At 37.3% G+C, this 16,161-nt stretch overlaps 2 protein-coding genes across 11 annotated transcripts in view; both read right to left on the reverse strand.

The window, feature by feature from the left end:
• Positions 1-16,161, reverse strand: part of LOC147488594 (rhomboid-like protein 20) — a 49,942-nt gene that overhangs the window by 30,300 nt on the left and 3,481 nt on the right. For 2 of the 10 annotated variants that reach the window (XM_086574880.1, XM_086574878.1), the window contains exons 2-12: positions 15,999-16,085; positions 15,615-15,802; positions 15,012-15,167; positions 12,415-12,494; positions 11,987-12,165; positions 11,710-11,784; positions 11,415-11,555; positions 10,950-11,101; positions 10,727-10,828; positions 9,862-9,987; positions 8,518-9,118 (exon numbers count right to left, since the gene is read on the reverse strand). The exons of 1 other annotated variant lie outside the window; for it this stretch is intronic. In XM_086574880.1, the coding sequence (XP_086431006.1) occupies positions 8,945-9,118; positions 9,862-9,987; positions 10,727-10,828; positions 10,950-11,087 (540 nt within the window). In that variant the 5' untranslated portion in view covers positions 11,088-11,101; positions 11,415-11,555; positions 11,710-11,784; ... (3 more) ...; positions 15,615-15,802; positions 15,999-16,085 and the 3' untranslated portion in view covers positions 8,518-8,944. Of the gene's footprint in view, positions 1-8,517; positions 9,119-9,861; positions 9,988-10,726; positions 10,829-10,949; positions 11,102-11,414; positions 11,556-11,709; positions 11,785-11,986; positions 12,166-12,414; positions 12,523-12,771; positions 14,137-14,174; positions 15,168-15,614; positions 15,803-15,998; positions 16,086-16,161 lie in introns of those variants that run through there. 7 more of the 10 variants (XM_086574879.1, XM_086574881.1, XM_086574882.1 and 4 more) reach the window with 7 other exon arrangements.
• LOC147488595 (uncharacterized) overlaps positions 1-16,161 on the reverse strand; it is a 31,530-nt gene that overhangs the window by 7,134 nt on the left and 8,235 nt on the right. The gene's annotated exons all lie outside the window — the stretch shown is intronic.

Here is a 16,161-nt window from a genome sequence, read left to right on the forward strand (position 1 = left end):
AATTGTAGTGTGCAGTTTATCAAGGATGCGAAGACAGTCAAGTGTTTTAGTTTTGTTGGAAATAAGGTTGGATAAACGCCCACCAGGATAAGGATAAACCACCTAGATAAGGATAACCACCAGGTATTAGGATGAGTGTAGGACTCTATCCTATATGATATTAGGATGAGTGTAGGACTCTATCCTATCTGATATTAGATGAGTATATGACTCTATCCTATCCAATATTGAGGAGGTGGGAGAGCTCTATAAATAGACCCCCCACCCCTCACATATTGATCATCCCAAAAACAACAAAGAAAAGCTCTCTCTCTCCTTTAATGGTGGCCTCCAACATTTCTAAAGAAGAAGCTAGTAATTTGTGGAGATTCCATAGGTGGTAACCTCCCTAGCCATTGTTGGTTCTTGGTTCATGAACAAAGGTTGCTTCCCGTTCGTGGTTGGAACTTGACTCCAACTAAGTTGAGAAGAAAAAAATCTTGAGTGTGCCAAGAACATCATCTTCTCCTGTAGATCAAAGTTTGGAACTTCAAATTGAAAGCTGTGACCAAGGTACGATCTTCTGTTTCCGCTTGCATGTGATATAGTGTAATTATACATATCGTAAGAATCATACATGAGATATCGATAAAGAACCTACATTGGCATCGAGCCAGGTTTTCCATGGTTTGCATGCTTTTGTTTGTAGTTTTGATCTTGTGATCTACATTTTTTTTTGAAAACTGTTTTTTTTTTCAAAATCTTTTAATTAATTTTTAAATAATTAGGTTGTTTAAAATTAATTAGAAATTGCTTAATTTTTTTTGCAAAATAAATTATTTATGGGAAATAATTTGGCTATTTTAGTGGAAATTTTTTTTAGGAAAATTTTTTTCCTTTAAATTTTTTATTTTTCCACGATTAAAAATTGACATTAGGATGTTTATTTTTACCATGCAGTAATTATTTAAATATGGATTTTTACTATTGCATATAAATAAAATTGTATGTTTTCTATCAACGGTCATATGAAAACTAAGGCACAATGCCTAAGTCGCATAGACCTGAGATTTGTAGGAAAATTGAACCAGATATTGGGAGACAGGCTTCCAAGAAACGCATGACCGCAGCTAAATATAGAGAGTTTTGCAGCAATCTTGCCTTGAAATCGATAAGATAAAGACAGAGCCACCATCATCGAATATACACCAAAGAGCCCCAAATCCTATTCAGGATAAGAATGAGGCTCGACCACTTAAATCTCTCCTACATCGATTATGGGACGATGCTGAGGAACCAAATCCATATGATGTGTCATCAGGGTTTATTTTCCCACCTCACAGGAAAACAGAGGAAGTGGTTAGTAATTTTCAAATAGCTGATAATGACTGTGAGGATGAGGATGACTCCCCTGGGCACCCAGGACGTTTCTATGTTCATGGTTGGCTGGCTCTTTTTAGTTCTACATTGTTTTTGAAAGATAGAAAACTCCTTTGTGTAGAAACAATTTTATTAAATGGAAATTTAAGTAGTAGATTTTTTGCATATTCTATGCTATTGATAGTCAAATGCATTGATTTTATTTAATGGCTAGAATCATGCTAGTAGATTATCATGATCATCTCATATGTGAAAATGTGGATTACTTATATTTATTTTAATAGATGATTCTTATTCGTAGTATCTTATTTTTGGAATTCAAACTTGATAGAATGGCACCCGATGGAAAATCCCCGTTTATGATGCTACCTGAAAAGGACTTAATAAACGATAAGAATTATGAACTTTGGTCTAGGAAAGTTAGGCTAATTCTGGCAGATAGGAAGGTCATTGACGTAATAACTGAGACAAGAGCGTAACCTACCACCGGTTGAATAACACAAGTCGCTTATATCGCCGCACTTAGGAAGTACAATGAGTATACAAGCGAGACAATGTTGCCCGAATTGCCATACTTTGGCACCATGAGGAATGACTTCATGATGCGGTATGATGGCCTTGGATCGGCTAAAGAGCTATGGGAAGCGAAAAAAGGCGGACCTTGGGGTACGACTCTTTCGCACCTACCGAGAGGCTACAAATGAGCTTTGACAAATTTATCAAGCTGCCCCATACCTCTATGACACAACATTGCACGGTGATGAGGAACATGGTTGCTGAGTTAGCCCAAGCAGGACAGGTCCTGTCAAATGAACATCAAATTCAAGTTGTCATTAGGTCTTTACCTAAAACTTGGGAACAATTTCGTCTTATCTTAATGCATGACGACAGTATCACAAACTTTGCACAAGTGCAGAGAAAATGTGAGCTTGAGGAACAAAGACTTCTCAATGAAAAGCCTGTAGTTCAAACTGAAGCAAATGTTGTCAACTCCAAAAAGATGAAGGCTCCTTGGAACAAGAAAAGTGGAAAAGGAAAAGGCAAGGAAAAGGCCAAGCCTGCTCCACAGCAAAAGAAACCTAGGAAGTCGATAGACATGACTAGTGTTGAATGCTTCCGTTGTCATCAGATGGGACACTATGCTAGGGCATGTCCTTCTCATGAGGTAAGTTTTACTTTAAGTACTGTCAATGTGATAAGATCATCATGTCATCTTTGTCACCGATTCATCACAATATTGGATTGTAGATTCAGAAATGATTGCACCACATAAGCCGATAGGTCCCTGCTTTGAAGATTTCCTGGAAACTTCCACAAGGAACTCGAGAGTCCACATGGGAAACCAAAGTGTAGCGATGTTTTGGGCACAGGCACTTGTAGGTTGGATTTTGCGAGTGGGAGATCCATCCTTATTGAAGAAGTACTTTTTGTACCCTCAATTAGGAGAAATCTTTTATCAGTTTTGAAATTACTTCAAGAATCCTATGTATTTAATTTTTCCCATAACTCGCTTGAGATATCTTTAAATAACAGTTTGATAGGTCATGCTTATTTAATGAAACACACTTAGCACAAACTAAACTTTTTATGTCTAAAATGGTTGGTTGCCAATTGTGACATGCTAGACTAGGACATATTGGACACAGTAGGATAGACCGCTTAGCAAAGGAAGGGTTGTTAGGTAACTTAACCTCTGTTAAAATGGAAACATGTGAAAGTTGTCTTGCTGGAAAAGCCACCAAGAAACCTTTTGGGAAAGCCCAAAGGGCAACTTATCCTTTACAACTTATTCACTCTGACATCTGTGGACCAATGAATGTAACAGTAAGGCATGGGGCTTTGTATTTCATTACCTTCATAGATGACTATACACGTTATGGGACCGTGTACTTGATGTCTCACAAATCAGACGCCTTGGACTATTTTAAAAAGTACAAGAACCTTGTTGAGAATCAACTTGATAGGACAATAAAGCCTTAAGAACTGACCGCGGACGTGAGTATCTTTCTGATGAGTTTAAGGAACTCTGTGGAAATAAGGGTATAGCTAGATGACTAACTATTCCTTATACCCCTCGCAGAATGGTGTCTCCGGAGAAGGAATAGAACCCCTCACTGAAATGGTTAGATCTATGATGGCTCGGGCTAACTTGCCCATCTCATTTTGGGGTGATGCATTGTTTACTACCGGTACATACATACTTAACCTAGTTCCTTCAAAATCTGTTGACAAAACACCCTATGAACTATGGACTGGTAGACAACCCATTTTGAACTACCTTAGACCATGGGGGTGTGCAGCCTTTGTCACTTCTCAAAATCGAGAATTTGGGAAGTTGAGTGCTCCTGGAAAGAAGTGTGTCTTTATAAGATACAATGAGACTTCTAAGGGTATGTCTTCCTAGGGGAGGATACTCAAGGGCATGTCACGTAAAATAGAAGCACGTAACGCCGATTCTTAGAGGATCAATACCCAATGAGGGGTGAGGTTGATAAGGATATACAACTTTACGGTTAACAACCTTATAATTCGATGAACAAGGCGAAGATGAAACTTTCATCAACCCTGATTCCAGTGACAATGGCATTGGTAAACCGATTGATCAATCCCAACCTCGTAAGAGTGTTAGAGGCCATATCCCCAAACGCCGGTTTGAGATTGAAGGGGAGATAAATATGACCAATGCAGTTCTGAAAATATCCGATGAACCTAAAACGTTCAAGGAGGCTATTTCGGTCCAATCCAATACAAGTAAGTGGATGGAAGCTATGAAGGAAGAATTGAGTCGATGAAGAAAAACAAAGTATGGGACTTAGTTGATCTACCTCCAAACAGGAGATCTATTGGGAACAGGTGGGTTCTCAAGATCAAGAAAAATGCGGAAGGGAACATAGACAAATTCAAAGTCAGGCTTGTTGCAAAAGGTTACACCCAAAAAGAAGGAATAGACTATGAGGACACCTTCTCACCAGTAGTGAGATTTGCCTCCATATGTCTTCTCTTGTCAATGGTTACCCACTTAGATTTAGAGCTTTACCAGATGGATGTCAAAACTGCTTTTCTTAATGGAGAATTGCAAGAGGAAATCTATATTGATCAACCCACTGGTTTTTAATCAAGGGTCAGGAACACAAAGTGTGTAAACTGAACAGATCCATATATGGTTTAAAACAGGCCTCTAGACAGTGGAATTTGAGATTCCATGAAGCTATGCTTCAAGACAAATTCGAAATGGTAAATGAGGACCATTGCGTATATGTCAAGACATCTAAAAAAGGTTTTGTGATTCTATCTCTATATGTGGATGACATTTTGTTAGCAGGTAATAATAAGGCATTGATAAATTCCACTAAGGAGTGGTTGTCATTAAACTTCGAAATGAAGGACATGGGTGAAACTAGTTATGTCTTAGGAGTTAAAATAACTCGGGATCGGCCCAAACGCTTGTTATCTTTGTCTCAGGAGACATATATCAAGAAGATTTTAGAAAGATTCAACATGACTGATTGCAAGCAAGTGGATCTCCCAGTAAGTCTAGGAGAGTCTTTGAGTTCTAAAATGTATCCCAAGAATCCTACTGAAACTCAGGCTATGAAAAATGTACCATACTCAAGCGCAGTCGGAAGCCTTATGTATGCAATGTTGTGTACAAGGCCAGACATCTGCTATGCAGTTGGGTTAGTATCAAGGTTCCAAACAAATCCTGGGGTCGCACACTGGAAGTATGTCAAGAAGATAATGAGGTATTTTAAAGGCACCGTGGACTACTCACTTGTCTACCAAGGGAAAGATCTTAAGCTGATTGGGTATTCCGATGCCAACTGGGCTGAAGACCTTGATGAGAGGAAGTCAACTTCATGATATACCTACATAATGAATGGAGGTGCTATATCCTGGAGCAGCAAGAAGCAAACTTCCATAACACTTTCAACTATGGAAGCTGAGTATATTGCATCTTTGCTCGCCACCAGAGGTCAGATGACTCGAACGATTCAATCAAACACTTATCAATGTTCTCAAGAGCTGCTGAACCAATTCACATCTGGACTGACAGCATGGCTGCTCTTGCATATGCTGAAGATCCAAAGTACCATGGAAGAACCAAGGAGTTAAAGTACCACTACGTACAACAAATGATACTGAAGAAGAAAGTGGTTCTACAACATATATCCACCGATCGATGGTTGGATCCACCGACCAAACCTATTCCAAAGGAACTCTTCCTTGCACATGTAAAAATGCTTGGGTTAAAGAGGATGTGATTATGCTAAGAACACTTTGATGGTTTAATGAATAAACGTGCATTCTTTCCAGATCGATTGCATTCTCATTATAATCGCTTATCATCTCATATGTATGTTAGTAGGGTTGACCGGTTCACTCACATGAATAGTCACTTCCATTTTAAATGGGGAGTTTAGCTTGACAAGTCACTAAACCTTATGGGAAGGGTGGACCTAGTGCCGAGTCACGCCCCTTCTTATAATTGGATAAGAAGAAACAGGCTTTATAAGGAAGATTCTGTCTAAACCTACAAACGGTTGTTGCCAAGTGGGAGCAAAGTATCATTGGAATTGTCATTAGGGATGACAACACTTGCATGGTATGAGTGGACATACAAATATCTATTGTTGAGTAAACAAATTAGATACTCTTGCCATGACATATTTTCACACAACATGTGTATAGTTGACCACCTGAGAGCAAGAAAATAAATATCCCTAAAAAATTCTTGCTATGTGAGCTCTATTGATATGTTTTTTGTTTAAGACATATCGAATGGTACCCTCCTTGAACTTTTGACCTTGTCAAGAAAATAAGAGGACTACTCGTAACTTTGGTTTGCTCCCCACAAGCTCTTACTAAAAAGTTTTGGATGCATGCATACTTGGGAAGTTGGTAGAACTCGGCGACAATGACTTGCGTCTGCAAAGGGTAAAAAGAACTGAAGGTTTATCACACAATCACCGAGATTCTACCCGCCGGGACAATTGATGATAATTGTGAATCATGTGATCGTTTTGATTTTATGGTGTGGACTCATAGGGATGAGTGTTATTTGTCAAAGTGATGAAACAAACGGATCTTGGGGTATACACACACTCTCCGGATATTAGGTTTCGATTCGCCTTCTTTAAGATCACTTTCATGGTAGATCAACGTATCGCGTGCTTTTCATTGTGACTTGCTACTTCACGGATATCATGATATCGTGTGCTAGGGTCACACACGAACCATTTGCCGTGTGAGACACACAAAATGGTCGAAAGCGATCTACTTAAATGCTTCTCTTAGAAACCTTCTTCGCCGTTGTGGGCGAGTGGGAGATGTTGGAAATAAGGTTGGATAAACGCCCACCAGGATAAGGATAAACCACCAAGATAAGGATAACCAGGTATTAGGATGAGTGTAGGACTCTATCCTATCTGATATTAGGATGAGTGTAGAACTCTATCCTATCTGATATTGAGGAGGTAGGAGAGCTCTATAAATAGACCCCCCACCCCTCACATATTGATCATCCCAAAAACAACAAAGAAAAACTCTCTCGCCTTTAATGGTGGCCTCCAACATTTTCTAAAGAAGAAGCTAGTAATTTGTGGAGATTCCATAAGTGGTAACCTCCATAGCCATTGTCGGTTCTTGGTTCGTGAACAAATGTTGCTTCCCGTTCGTGGTTGGAACTTGACTCCAGCTAAGTTGAGAAGAAGAAGATCTTGAGTGTGCCAAGAACATCATCTTCTCATGTAGATCAAAGCTTGAAACTTCAAATTGAAAGCTGTGACCAAGGTACGATCTTACGTTTCATTTGCTTATTTTTTTATGCATGTGATATAGTGTAATTATACATATCGTAGGAATCATACATGAGATATCGGTAAAAAACCATACAAGTTTTTAGCTAGTCTGAACTTCGAGGTTGACATGGTAATAGTATAACTCACTGCAAAACCAGAGCAAAGTTCCGCTTGATATGGCACAAGAAGTAATTAGTTACTATCAATGAGAGGAAAGCCGTGGAAACACGTAAGCACACACTAGATTATTAGCTAGCTGGTGTTGTTGGAAGGTGTCTGTTTTTAGAGGAGACTCTGACAACAGATCTTTAAATGGCACTTAAAACGATTAAAGAAGATCTTGAATTGATTGTGCCGAGGGTTTTTCAAGGATGCAACAGTTCTAGCCTCTAGGGACAAAACCCTAGACGGTTCGAGCAGAACTAGGGACGTTCCTTGATCAACCTAGATCTGGTACCAGCAACCAAGTTAAAATACTTGGATCACTCGCAGACGCAAAAGAAGAGTACTAGTAAGAAGTAATAAATTCTGGAGAGTTAAATCTACGATCACTCATTAATCTTCACTTTGAATTAGAGCAAAATAAATTAACCATGTACAACAATAAACGGTTGCTTAACATCCCCAAAAGTAGGGGTGACTTCGGATTGGATCGGATCGGATTAACCTCCTTCGGAATTTTTCCAAATTTTTTTCAACCTAATATGCTAGCCAAATCCGATCCAATTTTTTTTCGGATTCAAAATATATTTCCAATTTGAAACTTTCGAAATTTCAGAATAACTTCGGAAATTTGAATACTTGGTAAATTTTCAAAGATCTCTTTACTTTCAATTATTTTTGGAATATCATACGCCAATGTTCATTGTAGGGAGAGAAAACCATGTCCACAACACCAATGTACCAACAACAATACGCATTTGTTTACTGAGAAAACCCATTTTCATTCAAACAAGTGACGCATTTGTTTACTGAGAAAACCCATTTTCATTCAAACAAGTGATCCAAGAAAAAACGAGAAAAAGAACCTACAGCCACCAATAGCAAGCATTGCATTCTGTTGAGGTCTGGGAATTTGTAATGTTTCCATCTTTTTTCGTGTGTGGAAATTGAAGCGTGAAGTGTCTGCATAAATAATGGATTATGGTCTTGGACTCTAAGTAGCTTACATAATATTCTATCTATTGGAATTTGACTTAGAGTAAGAACATTGTGACCACGCTTTTCTACGGATTCGAAGTAGAACATTTAATGTTACAGACGTACGAGCATATGGTGAGCATCAACACTGCCGAGTGCCAGAAGCTGTTACTCATGTAAGCTAAATAGATGAAGAATTTAGATGTTATGAAAGCATCTAGACTGATAAACTATTCCCTCATATAATCTTACTGGGAGTTCATGAATTGAATTAATACCAATTGACAATGGCAATAAAGAACCACATCGTTCAAATCTCTATACAAAATCAAATCTCTTCCAGATGAAGAAATGACTCCACCAAAGTACCAAACTGATTACATAGTTTCTCCCTAAGCTCTGTAAATCATTAGTGTATGTGAAATGATGATCTCGCACCATGCATATATATGCAGCGAAACAGCCAAACCAAAAAGGATACCAATATACCATAAGCCCCTGGACAGTTACTGAGTCGACCAATGTGGTTCAAAAGTGGATGACTATGCTTGTTTGATGGTTCTTATCCCAGCAAACAGGATTCAGTTAGCATTGCGAATTTGAAAACCCATTTCTCCTTTTTATCCCCCTACTGACCAGGGTTTGAATTAGTGAGATTGTGCTTCAAGAAGGATGTTTGTAGCCACATTGACGTCGTTTCTGGCCTGTACAAGTGCCTGTCTTGCTGAGTTCCTGTCAAATCCCACTGAAACCAGTGTTGCGATGGAATTGTCAGATGGCTCCATGGTAGAAGCAAGAGGAGCAGCGGAAGGATAATTTCCCTGAACCAAGAAAATAGGTTAGTGAGTCAGAAGGACAGAATAAGAGATGAGGAAGACAAAAGGAATGGAACCATTGCGATAACCAATTATTGTTTTCATTGTTATTGTTATTGCTATTCTTAATAATGTTATTATTATACCAAACAAGGATCCATTACATAATTTAGGCAATCCAACAGTGAAAACCACAGTGCCCGCCATTTATTGTAAGTCTAGTAATACTTGTCCATAAAGCTATACTGCAGAAAGCCATTGACAAAGCACAAGACCATGCAAAATGGAGTACAAGACAAGTAGTGAACAAAAAAATCCTTCCAGTAAGGCACTAACTGGGGAACATCCAACAAAGCAAAACAAATTGCCTGACGGCCACAATATCATAGTGTCCTAGGAATTTGAACCATATCAAAATGCAAGTGGAACATATGAAAGTGAAATTCTTGCGGCAGGATGATGGAGCATTAGATGTGATATGTGATCTACTATAAGTCAGTAATCTAAGCACCAAAATTTAAGTATCAATGCAGCAAATGAAGATCTGCAAGAGCCTAAAGATAAATTAAGATTCTTCAACATTTAAAGAGGAGCCAATGTCAGACATAAATTTGAATAAGGACTTCACATCATAATAATATTAACATACACAATGCAAGAATATAGTTCTGTGCAATAAAACAAAGCTAATCCATAAGTTCTCCACATGAGACAAACAGCAAAAAAAATCATTTACTAGCAGTACTTGCCTCCACTTCACGGCCGGTATAAGATGGTACATTTCCAATAACATTCCCGCTTGATGCTGAAGGTGATGAACCTCCCAAAGTGGGCCAAGACAGTCGTGAAAATAATGAACTGACAAACTCTGGGAACTGCAAAAGTTATTCCATAAACAAATTTCATTGTCAAGGATGATGTAAAAGGTTTAGGACATGCACATATTGCAGTAACAAAAAAAGCCACAACACCACTCCAAGTATGGCAAATAGCATGCATATGGCACCCTAGGAGCTGTATGACATTTGGTCATTGGGAATTACTTGTTCAAGTGAAATGAAAAAGGAGCTGATTTTGCAATCAGAACCAGATAATCAATTAGCTATTACAAATACAGTTGTTCCAATTTCATATCAGACAGTCTGTGCAGTTCACAATCTAAAGATTTTACTGAGATCTGTGTGCCCAATATAACAGAGCAACTTGACAAAAAACCTATGGTATAACATAAAATCGCTCATTTAGAAAAAGAAAAAGAAGCTCCACAAGATGACCTATAACCATCTATCTATAGTACCCTTTTTCTGGAGTCATGTTTTCTTCATTCCTGATAACTAGAAAGTTACTTTTTTTTTATTGTTGTAACTAGAAAAATTACAATTAGCTGCATTATAGAAATATTGTATCTAAGTACAACTTGACCAGATAGATCTTCTGTATGAAATAGTTTGAATGACTAAAACTGTTGCTCCATTCAATGAAGAACTAGTAAGCTAGCGACTAGCCTACTAGCCTACTAGTGAAATCTAAGTAATCTTTCTACTGCCATATCAGAATTTGCCCAGCTAAATTATCTAAACAAGGTTAAGAACAATTGGAAAACTATAAACTAACCTTGATGCGATGTATGCCGAAAATATTGGAACGATAGAGAAGACCGGCAAGAACACCACATATTCCTGGTAGAATAGATCTTTTCCACGACGAGAAAAGGAGCTGTGAGGTGACAGTAAAAATACATTTAGAATTTAGTTGAGAACAAAACTATTTCACGTCAAGCCAACCTAGAAATTGATAAAAAAGGAAAAACCATGAAGTAGTTATAGAACCAACTTACCTGAAGACCTGCCAAATATACAAACGACTTGTCAGAGAAGTTAATTCCAAAAATGTGAAACCGTGTTGAAACTGGGATGTCAAAGTAGAATGGCACAAATGAAGAAAATATAAGACCATAAGATCCAGATGCCAGCATGTTCAAGGAAGGATCTGCAAAATCAAAGAAATAAAACTTCACCCTAATTTATTGCTTTACAATCCTTTTAATAAAGAAATCCATCAAAAAATTAAGTGCTCAGAAAAAGGACTGGTGAACTCTTCACACACTATGGTCCAACAAACTAAAACTTCTCATCAATATGAATCTCTATCATTAATATTTCAACAGTAGAAAAAACTTGCAAGGCACCATATAGACCAACAAGGGACCATTATTTGCGTAAAGGCTCTATGAATTTTCAACAGAGTGAACATGCACAAAAATCGAGACAAACAAAGGACCGTGTGGGGGTAGATAACTCACCGAGTATTTATTAGACCCAATTTGCCTCTCAAATACCCTGAAGTAGTAGAGTAAATAAAGTCCAAACATCAATTCCGGTGTCAATGAAAAGGCAAACACAGACGCAAATAACCTCCATAGACGAAGCCTCCCAAAGATGTCCTGTCAACAAAAAATCAGTCCATAGGTTAAGAGATCTTTAAAGTGTAGTTTTATTTTACAAAAACACAAACTGACTGCCAGGCGGAAATTGAATTCACTAACATACGGGGAAATTGAATTCAGTTTATCGAATCAGAAAAATAAGTTCTCTTACCGCATTTATGATAACGGCAGAGACTTCTAATCTCGTCGCATGTCTCCAGGTGACCAACAACACCATACCACCACCCTGTGAAGCATACAAGTAATACAACACAAACAACTAACTCAATAAATTTGTTTTATTCTAGTTTTAAGGATAAACTTGGTATAAAATATTGAGGTAGAAAATTAGAGAAAGTAGATTAAATATTGGAAACTTAATGTAATCTTGTACAGCTTCGAATCAATAAATTTCAAGAAAGCATAGAATTCAGACGTCGTGAACACACCATAAGGAAGTTCTTTGTTTCCTCTCCACTGAATCTCAACATGGTCCCCCGGATGTAATTTGTCTAAACAATCTGAGGCATGAACATTATTAGGGGGAATGTCTATTGGTGGTGCTCTTATCCTATCCCAGTGCACGCATTGCTCTATCACTGGTGTCCGTGAATAATGAGATGGATACCTGAAAACAGAGCAAACATCCAATGAACAAAATAAGTTCCAGAAGGTACGAACACCTACTCAAATGAGCTAAAGATACACTGAAAAGTGTCAATAGTGCTAGTACTAGCATTTTGGTCATTTTCTATCCATCATTCTATAGCTTGAAACAATTAGATGTTTTGAGGCTTTAAAATTGATGTTGAATTAGAATAATGACAACATGAGATCATCTGTTGTGAAAACGAAAATGTAGGATAAACTTTGATACCTTGCTTGAAAGGTGTCTCTGAAGCAATCATAGCGAAGTTCCGCATCATAACATGACAACATATACTGAACATGCCCATTCTGAAATGAAAAGACGGAAAAGAAGAACCTAAATTTCAGTCATTTTAAAACCATAACCATCAGACGTTGAAACTCATAAACCATTCATTACAAATTGAGAGTCAAGCATTATTGTGATATGCAAATCCAAACTATGATTGTCGTTCGACTGAAACATAATGCTGATCTTTAAAAGCTAAAATAAGAAAGAAACAAAAAAATCTGCTCATTGTTGATAAGTTCCAATTGAACACTTTTAACTAAGAAATAGTTGGGATTAAGTACTCATGATAACTACCTCTCGGTTATAGACCTGAGCTGGGAACTAGAGCTTGCCATGCTCAAGACAAAGATACCAAGATATGATAGAATCCATAGGCAATGAAGTTGAGCATACAAAAGAGAGAGACTTGAGCCAACTTTTCTTCTTCTTTTGATAAAATTCCTTCCTTATACCATACTGACATTTCCATTCTCGATAAGCAACCTGCCCGATCACTCCAACCCCTTTCGTTTTCATGTGCCTCTCCTATAGGTAATCGCTCCACCATCCATCTCTCAACGGTTTACAAATTTCTGCCACTTTACACAAATCAATTGGCTGGAGTTTCTCTAAAATGCATTCCAAGGCCGATTCAGGCAAATCCAGTAAATAAGTCTCAATTATGTCCTCTACATTCTCAACTTTTGATTTAAGAAACTTCAAATGAACAACAGGTAAGACAACTTTTTGTCAACAATGATAGTAGCAAAGACACTAGTCATCCCAAAAAGAAATGTACAACAGTCTCGTCTCACTCACCATGGTGGAAGAGGTTTGAAAGAAAGTGGTTGGAAGGGAGGATAAAGGAAAAACAATATATTAGGAATAAAAGCATTACATAAGTAAATTTCTCAAACACGTCGAATTGAAACTCGCATAAAAATGAAAGAACTCAAAAACAAAATATTGCCCAATTAAGCCCACCAATTGTTAACCGGAGAACAGCTAACTTTTTGAAAGATACGATGGAACAAACACGTTGAATTGAAACTCTTTTTTTAAATAGACACAAGGAAGAACGAAAGCAAGAGATTAAGATCTATATTGGGTCTTTGACCAATTTACAGTAATCAAAATTTAGATTGAATGACACATTTTTTGGACAAACTCACCAAAATCTATTATCAACACTAGAAATCTTTACAAATGTTACAAAACATAACAAAAAAATCTTTACAGGTACAACTAGAAACAAATATGACATAAAAATATTGTGGGATGAAACTTGAGCCACCCTGCATATACACGGTGAGAACTTCAGTTGCAAATATTTGGGGGGGGGGGGGGGGGAGGAGGGAATTGGAGGGAGATTTTCATGGTTTACTGGGATAAGGGACCATTTGAGTTGGCCTTAACAAAGATTGCACGTACAATAACCAAATTGATACAAAACAACCAATAACTTTCACCTCGTAAAAGTAGAGCATACGGCCACTATCCTGGGAAGGAAACATGTACTGGTTGGTAGCAACCTCTAACACATGTATGAAGAATCTACCTTCAATTTCCTTTTTACTCAATTTATTAATGTTTCTAAACAGTATTCTATATATCCCATAAGAACATAAATGAAGGGAAAAGTACAGAGCAAAATACAGATTTCTTCTACTTTCTCTATCTCTTTCATACTCATTTATTTGTAAAAGATGTGATTTTACCTTTCATTTAAACCGTCGTTGGAGTTAGATATGTTCTCCGTGAATCCTAGTACCGAGAAATGCATGCGTCTCTGATAGCGTGCAATTCTCTACTGACATCTCTAATATCATTCTCCGTGATGGGGATTCCATAGAACACGCAACCCCAATTCGGACTATTGCAATCATGCACTCTAGCAGTTTTGTTCTTCTGTGACTGCTAATTCTCATGTTATTAGTATCTCCTAAAGTGTCATCTCCTTCAAATAGAAGTATTGGATTTACAATCTTTATAAGTTGATCTGGCAAACCGTTGCTAGCATAGTTATGAAGGCTTAAACCGTCTTTAAACATTTCATCGGTCGGTCTCCTTCCCGTGAAAATTTCCAACACCGAATTCCATAACTCACACATCACCTTGTATGGATGCATTAGCTCCCATACCATATTCTACAATATATACATCAATCACTAGTTCCATCCAATGGAATTCTGTGAAATTCGTTTCAACAAGAAATGCCCACGTTTTTTGCTTGCATTTAGTAGCTTATTTTTTTCTCACATGTTTTATGAGAGTAGGAACTAGGAAGGTTCAAAAGAAACTATTATTAATTAAGGGACTGTTTTCAACATATCCGATGCTAATTCTCACAAGCTTAACTCATCTTAACCTCTAAATATCCAATAAAAGCATTTAAGTCTATCATAGGTCCATCACAACAATCAAAGTGTACATCATGAATTACAGTGACTACAATACCCAATTGATATAGATCTTTCACTGGTCAGATTTACTAATAGTATTTTAGCCAATTCCTTAACCAAAATAGATATCTATATAAGTATTACAATAAATACCTTTCCTCTCCTTCCTTCATACACATTTGTGTTTGATCTTGAATGATGGGACCTTGATGATATTTTGAAGCTCGAATTTGGGCGAAGATGATTATATCAGCATCGGATCCAGCAAGAATTGCTCCTTTTCTTGGGTAGATATTGAATATCTGAGCACTGCAAATTTCAATCATGTCAAGTCCTTTAATATACAGATAGCACCATCCAACTCAGTCATAGATATAATAGAAACCAATACCAAAAATGCAAACTATCAATCTTACAACGTCTCGTTTGTGTCAAATATATAAAGGCAAACATTCACTAAGCGAAACTTGTCATTTGTTAGTATAACTAAACGGTCATCTGAGATCATGACTCTCAGATTCCATGCTTCAGTAAGCAACCATACAACTGAAGCGTAACTTTTTACTTTACTGCATTGGTACTCCAAAATAGAAGCCATTACACTCTTGGGCTTACCATTTTTTTAACAATTAAATATAATACGGTGTCCCCGGCATCCCAATGTGACTTATTATCATTACTACAAATACAGAGGTACTCTATCTGGTATGCGGTATGCCATGCCAAGATAACAAAGAAACCAGAGTATATGCATACCATTCAGTACTCGTTACTTTCGCACAAAAATTAGTAACAGAAATTTGACCAGACTCCTACATCAGATCAATTGAAACAGTAAGGTTAACGGGAGTAGAAATATCGCCAGGCATTTTCTTCAGAAGCTAAGAATCCAAGAAAGCCTACAACCAATGTGTCCTAGATAAGATGCATTCTCTCTTCAATTCCTGAAAATTCCAAATGGCCCATTGAATTAACAAGTTGAATAACCAAAGGTAAAGGTCAATTATCGGATTTTTTTTTGTAAAAAAAAAGAAAAAAAGAAGAAGAAGAAATCGGACAAAAAAAGGTCTCATTTCAGTTACCCTGTACAGCCTATTTAACTTTCAAATTACTCTTTAGGTGGCAAGAATTGAAAATTACCATTAGCACCATTAGGAATTTTCTCAAAATCATCGATTCCAAGAGCTTTTGTGTTGAATTGAATGTACAATGATCAATTCCTACAAGCTGCACAAGAGAAAAACGACAAACTATTTAAGAATTTCCTAGCTAGCTTGTGTAGCATGCTTATATAGTAAATGCA

This window comes from Coptis chinensis, chromosome 7 (assembly GCF_015680905.1).
Source record: "Coptis chinensis isolate HL-2020 chromosome 7, ASM1568090v1, whole genome shotgun sequence".
NCBI lineage: Eukaryota > Viridiplantae > Streptophyta > Magnoliopsida > Ranunculales > Ranunculaceae > Coptis > Coptis chinensis.